The 12,093-nt window shown below is 47.8% G+C and overlaps 1 protein-coding gene across 2 annotated transcripts in view; it reads left to right on the top strand.

Annotated features, from left to right (window-relative positions):
• Positions 1 to 711: 711 nt before the first annotated feature.
• The window catches only part of NHS (NHS actin remodeling regulator), a 369,943-nt gene continuing 358,561 nt past the window's right edge, over positions 712 to 12,093 (top strand). For both annotated transcript variants that reach the window (XM_016943117.3, XM_016943118.3), the window contains exon 1: positions 712 to 1,800. In XM_016943117.3, coding sequence (XP_016798606.2) covers positions 1,272 to 1,800 — 529 coding nt within the window. In that variant the 5' untranslated portion in view covers positions 712 to 1,271. The remainder of the gene's footprint in view (positions 1,801 to 12,093) is intronic.

The following is a 12,093-nucleotide window of genomic DNA, read 5'->3' on the forward strand; positions in this document are numbered from 1 at the left end:
TCCCTTCTTCTGTAAATCATCATCTCTCTGATGGAGAACTTTAAAAATCCTGTGTATGATCAGCACAGTAGGGCGACGAGGAGGTAATGCCGTTTATCTCACCCAACGTGCAATGAGTTTCGTAAGCAGTTTTCTGGGGATTTTGCTCATTGGTGGTTTGGGTCTCATTCACGATATTCTATAGAGCCCGTGCCCAAAACAGGGGGCCACGTGATGCCTGGGAAGGGGTATAAACAGCACTCTGGCTGCTCTGGCCACATGGAGATGCGCCTACGCCCTTCGCCCTCCCCAGTTGTCTCCTTGCGTTCATAGAGCCCGGGGATCTCCAAGGAGCAGCCCAGTTTTCCCTGTAAGAACCCAAAGGTCTTGTACAGAGCTGGAATTCGGCGAAAAACTTGCTCCAACACGCCAAATCTGCCGCATCCCCAATACCCCACCCTCTTCCCTCTGCGCTTACTGCCCACACCCCTACTCCCAACTTGAGGACTCCCCGCCCCCACCACGCTGACAGTCTCAATTCCAACCCCTTGGATGTGAGGAAGTGTCTTTGCGCCTGAACGCGCCCAGCACGGCGAGGCCACCAGTGACTCCCAGCGGCCGCACAGGGCGCTGCGCCCCCCTCGCCCCGGCCTCCCCCGCCCTGCGTCCGCCCCGTCACCCCCGCGCGGCCTCCTGCGCCCGGGCTGGAGGCAGATTCCTCTCTCCGGGTTTTCAGAGCGCCTTTCCGAAACCTCCTCCCCGCCCAGCCAGGGAGAGAGATCCCGGGCGCAATCGCTCCCCGGAGCGGCCGAGGGGCGCGCAGGGAGAGGCCTGCGCCGGGGTACTTTCAAACTGAGGCGCGCGCACACACTCACACCCACCCACCCACTCACCCACACACACACAGACACACGCACGCCCATTTATATAGGCGGCGGCGACGGCAGTGGCCGGGGTGGCGACGGCGAGCACAGAAACGATGGAGCTGAGCCAGTCGACCCTGGTTGGAAGCAAGTGAGAAGAGACCAGGCGCACCCCTAAATTTCTGTGCGGAGCGCTTGTCATCCTCCCCAGGGAACGGTGCACCCAAAGGAGGACTGGCTGGACTGATTTGCTAGGGAGAGGGCGGGGAAGAGGAGGCAAGGTGAGCAGAGAAGCCCCCTGCGTATCCGGACTGCCAGATCGCGCTTTTGCCGGACTCCTGCCCCCTCCCTGCTCAGGTGGGCGCGCCCGGTCTCCAGCTCACAGGGGCGCTTGGAGGAGACCAGAAAGTCGCCGCCTGGCTGCGCGGGATGCCTTTCGCCAAGCGGATCGTGGAGCCGCAATGGCTGTGCAGGCAGCGGCGCCCTGCGCCCGGCCCAGCAGTGGACGCGAGCGGAGGCAGCGCTGAGCCGCCGCCGCCCTTGCAGCCGCCGGGCCGGAGGGACCTGGACGAGGTCGAGGCGCCAGGGCCAGAGGAGCCAGCCCGCGCGGTCCCTGCACCTTCAGGGCTGCCACCGCCGCCGCCGCCACTGCCCGCGCCGGCCGACCAGACTCAGCCGCCGCACGGAGAGGCGTCCGTGGCTGGCGAGGAGAGCACGGCGGGGATCCCGGAGGCGGCGGCGGCCGTGCTGCTCATGCTGGATCTATGCGCGGTCAGCAACGCCGCTCTGGCCCGTGTCCTCCGGCAGCTCTCGGACGTGGCCCGGCACGCTTGCAGCCTCTTCCAGGAGCTCGAGAGCGACATCCAGCTCACCCACCGCCGCGTCTGGGCGCTGCAGGGCAAGCTCGGCGGCGTGCAGCGCGTCCTCAGCACGCTTGACCCTAAGCAGGAGGCAGTGCGTGAGTACCCGCGCCGTCCGCCCGCCAGGCTATGGGTTTCTGCGCCGCACCCTCGCGCCCTCCCCAGCAGCGGCAATCCCAGCCCCGCGGCGCCGCGCCGGTTGCAGCTTGCACCTTACTACTCTCGCCTTCCCACCCTTCCCATCCCCTGGGACCCACCCCAATCCTCCTGGGGCTGAGTGGCTGGGCTGGACCCCGATTCAGTGATGCAGACGTGGACTGTGGAAAGTTAAAAGGGCGACCTCTGAAGTCGCAGGCAGCGTGGGCTGAGAAGGAGCAGAAAGGGAGCGTTTATGGGAGCACAGGAGGCAGAGAGGGTCTGTCCTTCACCACCGGGGCTCGCCTTTCACGTCCTTCACGGGGGGTAGGGAGGAGGGTTGCAACTCCTGTGGTTTCCAGAAGCCCAGCCCTGAGCCCTGTAGCCCACACCATGCATGTTCAGGGTTGGGGGTTCCAGGAGTAGTGAGTGTTCTTTTGAGACTGCTGCAGCACCGCGGCTGTTTCGTCACTCGCTGTGACCTCAGGTGCTGCCCCGAGCTCTGAACTTGTGCCTTGCCCTCGTGTGCGACGTAGCGTGGCGCTGCTCGCCTCCTAGACTGAACTCCGTAGTGCTTCTGCCGAAAACCCTTGTGGCCCGGAGGGGCCGCGGGGAGGGTCAGGGAGAGATGAGGGTGGGAGTGTCAGGGGCCCAGGGGAGATGGAGGAGACCCCTGGGCATCTTTTCTGCTCTGAACAGCCCAGGGTTCCTACTAAATGGCTCTGTGCCATCTGCCCGCAGAGGATCCCACAGACTATCTTCCTCCGCCCCGGTGCACTGTCGCCCAAATTTACTGGCACGTGGACTTAGGTATGAACTAGTCTGCTATTCGGGCTGCAGGGAAACGACGAGGAAGGAAGTCTGGGAGACCCCTGGGCATCTTTGCTGTCCGTTGACTTCGCTTTTACGACACCCAAGGGCTCCCAATAGTCATTCTATGTCATCTCCCTTCCAAGGGCGGTCCCCTTGGCTCCGGATCGTCCAAATCTGGCGACGGCAGAATCATTTAGGAACGACCCAGGAGGTAGACAGGGGTTGGCGCGACGGTCCTTTGGCGCCTAGTCAGGCTGCGACGCTCGCGGCGAAGGTGATGTCAGCGGCTCTGACTTACGTAAGAAGCTTCCTAGGTTGCTGCCGCAGCTGCGCCGGTGCGCAGTGGCCTAGGAGCGCGCGGGGCGGAGGCGCTTTGGAGGCATCCTTCCCTGGGGATTTCCGGGCACCTCTGCCCCACAGCCCAGCTCAGCCTCCCAGCGGTCCCTGCCCGCCCGCGTGTTCTCTCCCTCTTCCCCTCCTCCTCCGAAAAACCCTTTGAACCCCGTCCCGGGAATTCACTGCTTTTCTGCAATAACAATAGTAATAAGCGTAATGAATAAATGATGTGCTCGATCGGTTTTCGCAGCTATAAAAGACCCGGAGTTGGGTTAATGACTGGTTGTTTAAAAGGGCAATTCCGGGGATGAGTTCTGGAAAGAATTAGGACTGCCGTGGGCCAAGTCGTATTTTACTTTTGGGACTTGAAATGAGCGCTTTAATCCTGCCTCCTTTTTACCCCAAACCACACAGCAGGGACAGGCCCTTCACTTTCAACAGCGCAGGTATCTGGGGAGTGCGGTTGTGGGAGTGGTGATTTCACTTCAAAAGAACTGGAGGGAAGTTTTGCAGACTGTTGAGTGGTGCATACATTTCCCGTGTGTGTGTGTGTGTGTGTGTGTGTGTGTGTGTGACACACCTCTCCTTAAGTTAGATTTCACGCGAATGAAACTCACTGCCAGAGCAGAATGTGCCCACTTCTTTCTCTCTTTAGATGCAGCAGTGGGCAGTTATGTACCTGGAACGTATCAGAGTTCTTTCAAGTCCTTTTAACTGTTTGGGGTACAAACTAATAGTTAGTAGACAGGATCTTGAGTGTGTGCATATAGTTGGTGAATATATACTCTATACATATTTGTACATGAATAATAAAGATGGGGCTGATTTCTACCTGGGATAGATTTAAAGTCTCCTATTATTTTACATTTTATTTTCTAAAATGCTATCTCCACACTTTATGTCCAGATCTCTCTCTTCTCTTGTTCATTTAAATTTGGGATGGCATTGTTCTTGTTTGATGTCATAAAAGGCATTACCTTTGGGAGAAAAAACACACTATTATGTGTCTTGGTTTAGGTTTCCTAGAATGCAGAGCCTGAGACAAGGATTTCGATGCAATTAACTTATTTGGGAAGGGTTCCCTGGAAGCACAGAGAGGGGGTAGGGAAGTGAGACAGGAAAGGGAGGAAAGAGGAAAGCCAGTACACCATGTAAGCTGGTTAGCCCTGTGGGCAACTGGGGTTCAATCCAGCTGGCGACCCTCTGAGCACACACCTCAAATGTGTTCCACTAATGATTAAAGAAGCTGGAGTATTTATGCACCAGCTTCTTTTTCCCACAGATGGAAGGTAGCACCTGGAGCACGAACTCCATGGCTTCTGGGTCTTGCCCCACATGTAGTCCCAGCATGCTCCCAGGGCCAGGTAGAGAGATGCAAAAAGCCTATGATGTGCACAGGAATGTTGACAGAGGTCCTCTGGGGAGGGCAAAGTAGCTGTGGGTCGGTCACTAGTGGCATCAGCTGCATTATGCATCTATCTCCCTTTAGTATTGCTCAGGCCTAGGGGAGTTTGAAAGGGAGAGGAAGCCTAAAAGTAAACCTTACTCTTTTTTCTCTTCCTTTGAGAGTGCCTTCACACCACCTGTATATCCTTGTCACCTGATCCCCATTCCCCTGCGTAATCTGCTTGCTATTTCATCCTTGGACAGCTGCTTCCTGTTGCCCTGAGACAGGCTGGGGGGCTTCTTGCAGGGGCAACATGATCTGATGTACGCTTTGGAAGAGTCACTCTGGAAGCAAGTCTGGTGGCTAGTAAACCAGTTAGACACTGTGACTGGTGATGGTGGCTAGGACTAGGGAGGTAGCTGTAGAGACGGTGAGAAGTGGTTAGATTCTGAATGCATTTTGGAAATAGGATTGCCAAGACTTAACTGAATTGATTGGGTACAGGTTGTGGGAAAAAAAAATAATTTAGGATGACTCCTAGTTTGTTGTTTTTGCTTGAAAAGCTTAAATAACTTGTAGACTGTGGCTGGGCATGGTGGCTCACGCCTGTAATCCCAGCACTTTGGGAGGCCGAGGCAGGCAGATCGCCTGAGGTCAGGAGTTCGAGACCAGCCTGGCCAACATGGTGAAACCCCGTCTCTACTAAAAATACAAAAATTAGGCAGGCGTGGTGGCAGGCGCCTATAATCCCAGCTACTTGGGAGGCTGAGGCAGGAGAAATGCTTGGATCCGGGAGGCAGAGGTTGCAGTTAGCCAAGATCGTGCCATTGCACTCCAGCATGGGCAACAAGAGTGAGACTTCATCTCAAAATAATAGTAATAATAATAACTTGTAGAATGTATTACCATTTGTAGAAATGGTGAAGGCTAGTGGGAGAGTGAATATTTTCTTGTGGAGGGAATGGAATCAATAGTTTTATATTTGAGCCATGTTAAGTTTGAGATACCTGATGTGTCTTACATAATTACATGTGTGAGTTGAGAGGTCCAGGCTGGAGATGTGAATGTGAGACCTAAGCGTAGAGACAGTTTGTGAAGCCTTGGAGCTAGACACAGTGAAGCTAGTAAAGAAAAGGAGGCCAGGACTTAGCCCAGGGCAGTCCAACTTTGAAAGTTTCACAGGGAAGGAGAAAGGCTGAGAAGGGACAGCCAGAAAGCTAGAAGGAAAATCAGAAGAGTGTAGTATGGTGCAAGCCAGGAGATGTTTCCAGAACTGGGGAGAAGTCAACTTGGTCAAGTGCTTCTGAGAGGAAGATAAGCACTGAGAAGAGGCTATTGAGTTTGGTTACTTGTAATTAATTAGTGGCCTTGAGAGGTGCCATTTCATTGGAGGGGTGGAGATGAACACCAAATCAGAGGTGTTGGAGAAAGAATAGGAGAGGTGGAGAGGAAATAGCAACTACAGAGAGCTTTTTTTTTTTTTTTCACTCTATCACCCAGACTGGGTACAGTGACTTGATCATGACTCACTGCAGCCTTGACCGTCCCAGGCTCCCATCTCGGCCCCCCAAGTAGCTAGGACTACAGGTGTGCACCACTACGCTAGGCTAATTTTGTTTTTTTTTGTAGAGACAGGGTTTCGCCATGTTACCCAGGGTGGTCTCGAACTCTTGGGCTGAAGCAGTCCTCACGCCTCTCAAAGTGCTGGAATTACAGGCGTGAGCCACCGCACCCAGCTCTACAGACAACTCTTGTAAGGTGTTTCGCTCTGAAGGGGAGTGGAGAAATGGAGCAGTGGCTGGAAGGGAATACAGTATCAAGGAAAAATGTCTTAAAAGGTATTGATATTTTAGGCATGTTCAGATTCCAAGAGAAGGGTGAATTGATGATCCTGGGGGAGAGAACTGAATAATTATGGATATCATTGAGAAGCCGAGAGGGGATGAGATGAGAGCACCATTTCATCCATGGCCCCTGGAGGGAAGCTGAAGGATACGAGCAGGGAGGCAGGTGGGCTGGTGAACTGCTGGTGGTGGGATGGGGTATTCTTCTATAAGGGGATCTATTTTCTCTGTAAAGTATGGGGTGAGGTCATCAGCTGAGAGTGTTGGCAATGTGAAGAGAGAAGAGAGGGTGTTAATAAGTTGTCTCAGGGAGGGAACGTGAAGGCATTAAGGAAGTGTATTGGGATGATCTTACTGTGTTGAGAGCCTTCTGAGACTGATGGTCATCAATTTGAAGAGTCCAACTTTTCAGTCACTGAAACCTGAGACTTTGGAAATACTTCATGGGCTTTGACCCCAGGATGTTCATCTTTAGACATTTTAATGTTGCTGGCATTTTGGTTGCCGTTGATTTATTTAGTTACTGAGTTTTAAAATAAATTTTATATTAAAGTTTAACATTCCCACAGAAAAGCGCACAGACCGTAAGTGTTCGTCTTGGTTGATTTTCACAAAGTGAACAGCTCATGTAAACACCACTCAGATCAAGAAATAAAATGTTACTCCACCTGAAACATCCTCCCCTCCCTTCAAGCCACCTTCAGTCAATATCCCCCTTCCCAAAAGTAACAACTCTCCCAATTTCTACCCTTATCAATTAGATGTTCTTGTTTTTGAAGTTTATATAAGTGAAATCATATATACTTCTTTCTAGCATTATTCACTTAACATTATGTATGTAAGAGTCTTTCATCTTATTGCATATATAGCTGATTGTTCATTCTCATTGCTGAATAAAATTCCATTGTGTGTACATACCACAATTTCTTGGTCCATGCTCCTGATGATGGACATTTGGGTTGTTTCCATTTGGGGGCTATTGCGTGAACAATTTTTTCTACATGCTTCTTGATGAGCTTATGTATACACAGTTATTTGGTATGTATCTAAAAGAGGAATTGCTGGATCAAAGGGGATGATTTGTTTGGCTGAACAGTTTTCTACACTGGTTGTACCAATTTATAACCCTGGAAGTATATGAAAGTTCTGGTTGCTCCACATCCTCACTGATATTGGTATTGATGTTTAAATTGTAGCCACTTTGGTGGATGTGTAATGAAATCTCATACTGGTTTTGATTTGCATTTCTCTAATGGCTTGTGAGACTGAACACCATTTTATATAATTTTTAACTACCTAGATATTCTCCTTTGTGGATTACTTGTTCGAGATGTTTGCTCATTTTTATTTCTCTTTTCTCTCTCTTTTTTAACTTTTATTTTAGGTTCAGGGGTACATGTGCAGGCTTGATATATAGGTAAATCATGTGTCGTGGTGGTTTGGTATACAAATTATTTCATCGCCCAGGTAATTGCTCATTTTTCAGTAAGGTTCTTTGCACCTTTTCTTACTGTCTTACAGATGTCTTTTATGTATTTTGAATATGAGTCATTTGTCAGCTGTATGTATTTCCAATACCTTCTCTTACTCTGTGGCTTGTCTTTTTAATCTCTTAGTGTTATATTTTGAGGGCAGAAGTTCTTATTTTTGTATAGTCCAGTTTATCAATCCTTTTCTTTATGGTTAGTGTGTTTTTGTGTTCTCTTCTGTTTGTTCTTAAACAAATTCTTCACCAACCTCGAGGTCATGAAGATATCTCAAAAGTTCTAGAAATTTTTCATTTTGCCTTTGTCATTTAGATCCATGTTTCATATGGAATTGATATTTGCAAATGGTGTGAGGTAGGGCTCAAGATTACTTTTTTCCCAAATATGGATGCACAATTGGCCTACTGCCACTTATTGAAAAGACCATCATTTCCCCATTGTACTGCAGTGACACTTTTGTTACCTCCCCCAACTATGACTTTTCTAGAACTCTGTGCTAACCTTTATCTTAGCTTTTCTCATTCTGTACAGTAGACATTGTTGGTGCCCTGTCTATATTCCATCTCTCATGCTGAAGGCTACTTACTGCAAACTCCTGTAACTCTGCCTGGAACTTTTGTTTTGTACTGGGTTATGGACCATGCTTGGCCTTGCTTGTTGGGAAGGCCAGAGGTGCCAGCAGGTTAATGCCTCAGAAGCAGCACTCAACCAAATATGGACAGGGAGTTGGTGGATGAATGCACCAGTGCCATTACTCCTTGGATAGGAGAACTCTGCAGCATTTTCTCCACCATTTCTCAGAATTCTCAAGTAGGACTGAGCTCCAGTTACCCACAGTGATGACTTATTTGATGACACATCCTATCTTTGCTGTCTTCCTTACTCCATCTCACTTCTTCACTCACCTATGGGTGTTTCTGGAGTCACCTCCCACATAAACTACTTGCACTCAAACCTGTACTTGCAGTCATAGGGTCTACTTATGGGGGAATTGCAACCAAGACAATCTATTTAATCTTTAAACTGTGAAGGCAAAGACCTAGGGCTGGGGGTATGGTAGAGATGAAGTTTCTCACTCTTTTTCCTTAAACTATTTAGCCCAGGATTATTATATTAGCCACACCCCCAGCCCCTCCCAGAACACTCTATAGTGTGTGTATTAGTCTGTTCTCTCACTGCTATAAAAAAACTACCTGAGACTGGGTAATTTATAAAGAAAAGAGGTTTAATTGACTCACAGTTTTGCAGGCTGTACAGGAGCCATGGCCAGGAAGGCCTAAGGAAACTTACAATCATGGCGAAAGGAAAAGGGAAAGCAAGCACATCTTCACATGGTGGCAGGAGAGAGAGCAAGAGTGAAGGGGGAAGTGCTACACACGTTTAAACAACCAGCTCTCAAGAGAACTCACTCACTATCACTAGAACAGCAAGTGGGGAATCTGACCCCATGATCCAGTCACCTCCCACCGTGTCCCTCCTCCTACATTGGGGATTATAATTCAACATGAGATATGGGTGGGGATACAGAGCCAAACTATATCAGTGGGTCTGGAAATAGCTGTTACTACCATTAGTGGATGCACAGTTTGAATCCCTGTCTTGGCATGGGAGAGCTTCAGTGCTTCAGCAGTGAGAAGGGTAACAAAAGGAACTCAAATCTATGATAATGAAGACATACCCCCTAAATTTCTCCATGTTCTATTGACAAGCCTTTGAGAGTGTTGTTTATTGCCCTTTGGAATGCATAAGTGACAGCCCCAGGAGATCCAAACTACCTATTTGAGAAGGATAATTTTCAGCCAGAGCAGACACAGAAACTGCTAACCTCTGAAAGGAACCAGGAGGTAATACATTGGGTGAATTGATCATTTTGGGTTGGTGTGGCAACACTGATCATGGGCTCATTCTGGTTTTGGAAGGATGGTCCTGCTTTTCCTTCCCTTTCTGTTCAGTCTACCACTCGTAAAAAACCTTCACAGTTTGGTTAGTGTGTTCTCTTGGATGTTTCTGTAATTGTGGTTAAGTTTCTTTTCCTCCTGGCCCTGCTCAGTGAGCTTCTGTGAGGCATTATGAGATCCTAACAGCTTCATTGAAAGCTGCTTTGAAACCCATCACAGAAGAGCTGAGAAGAACACAATCTTTCAAGGGTTTAATAATTCATGGTTGTAATTTCCTCATAACCAGTAACAGCATCACATTTCTTTCTAGACTTTTCTTGTTATACTGGATTGGGCTTTTAAATCAAAACTCCTGAATTACTTTATCTAAGAAATCCTTGAGATTCTGTTGGACTGATATTACTAAGATGATAATGATAAAGATTTCTTTCTTCCTGTGTGTGGAGGCCTTTTCTACACAATGCCATCAGGACAGTGTAAAGTCCACATAAACTCTCAGAAACGTCTTCAGTCTCAGCACTTCTAGTCTAGTTTTAATGGGCATTACTTTTAAAAGGCAATGACATATAAAAATCTCTCCTATTGTCCCATGTTAGTCCCAGAGTCTTGAAGATTCACTGATTTTGTATGACATTTTGAAATTTTAGGGTCAAGGACAATTTTAAATATAGTTGGAATTTTATTTGATAGTTCAGCTTAATTTCTTTTTGCTTTATTAAAAATTGTGGGGCACAAGATTTTGAGGGACATTCTATTAAAAAATCATAGGAGGAGTAAGACTGGAACAAACAATCACAAAAATTCCTGAACGTTTTTCTTGCATCAAGAATTCTTCATGAATCCTATCTTAATAATAAGTGGAAATAAAAATAATGAGGTAGGAATGGTTCCTGAATGTAAGGATCTCATTCTGGGGTTGAAATTTGTTGAAACAAAGTTTTGGAGAGCCCACCCACCAGACTAAGCCCAGAGGGCAGGGAAACTGTCTACTTTATTTTTGTGAATGACTAAAACAGGTATGGTCAAGTTTTGTTTCTGACATCTCTCAATCCATTAATGTACATGAGGTTTGGCTGTATTGAATGAGTAATCTGAGGACCTGGGCATTCATGTGCTAAAAAATTGCTTAATTCTGGGAGGCCAAGGTGGGAGGATTGCTTGAACCCAGGAGTTCGAGACTAGACTGGGCAACATGGTGAAACCCCATCTCTACAAAAAATACAAAAATTGGCCGGGCATGATGGTATGTGCCCGTAGTCCCAGCTACTCAGGAGTCTGAGATGGGAGGGTCGCTTAAATCAAGGAGGTGGAGGTTTCAGTAAGCCAAGATCATGCCACTGCATACCAACCTGGGTGGCAGAGTAAGACTATATCCAGAAAAAATTTTTACTTAATTATTATTATTTTTTATTTTGTTTTCATTTTTTATGTGTTCTAAGCTTAATTGGTGACAGACATGTGACATCTCAAATCATGAGATTGCTCCTCAGTTTTTAAAAACACTACATAATATTCCCCTGCACAAACGTGCTCAAAGCATTTAACCACCTTTTACCCATATGGTAGCATTTTCTAGGTTTTAGTTATTATAAACAAATCTCATACAAACAGTTTCCATATATATATTTGCTTATATGTATGAATTTTTAAGAATGGTTTCTTAAAAGTGTAATTGCTGGATCTAAAGATATCTGTGCCTACATCCTTCAAAGTGAAATTAACCAAGAATAAAGTTAATTTAACAAGAGTCCTAGAATCTCGGAATCATAGAGTTGGGAAAGACCTTAGTACCCATAGAATCAAACTTCTCACCCAGAGTGGGAATCTTTTTTAAGATGTCCCAAATGGCAGCTCATCTGGTTTCCATGCCCTCTGAGACTCCAGGGAGTGGGAAGTGGCCACCCCTGCCCCAATTGTATTGCTGGATAGCTCCCATTCTCAAACAGTCCTTATCTACATTGAGAGTGAATCTGTCTTTTTGTAATGCAAGCCTTTTCATCTTTGTTCTGGTGTCTCATGTCATACGGAATCTACCTATAACTGCTTTTCTAGAACATCTTTTAAGGGTCTGGAGTTTACTGTTATGGCACCGTCTAAGCTTTCTTCATCCCAGGTAAAACAACTTCAATTCCTTCAACCAGGCTTCCTAATGCCAAGTTTCCAGGCCATTCCCACTCTGGTTGTCCTCTACCACAGGTGCAGGGCACAAATGGACCCATTCCTGTCTTTATAAGAATGTCCCAGGCCAGGCGTAGTGGCTCATGCCTCTAATCCCAGCACTTTGGGAGGCTGAAGCAGGTGGATCACTTGAGGTCAGGAGTTCAAGACCAGCCTGACCAACATGGTGAAAACCCGTCTCTACTAAAAAATACAAAAATTAGCTGGGCGTGGTGGCATGCACCTGTAATCCCGGCTACTTGGGAGGCTGAGACAGGAGAATCGCTTTGAACCCAGGAGGCGGAGGTTGCAGTGAGCCGAGATTGCACCATTG

This window comes from Pan troglodytes, chromosome X (genome assembly GCF_028858775.2).
Source record: "Pan troglodytes isolate AG18354 chromosome X, NHGRI_mPanTro3-v2.0_pri, whole genome shotgun sequence".
Lineage (NCBI taxonomy): Eukaryota > Metazoa > Chordata > Mammalia > Primates > Hominidae > Pan > Pan troglodytes.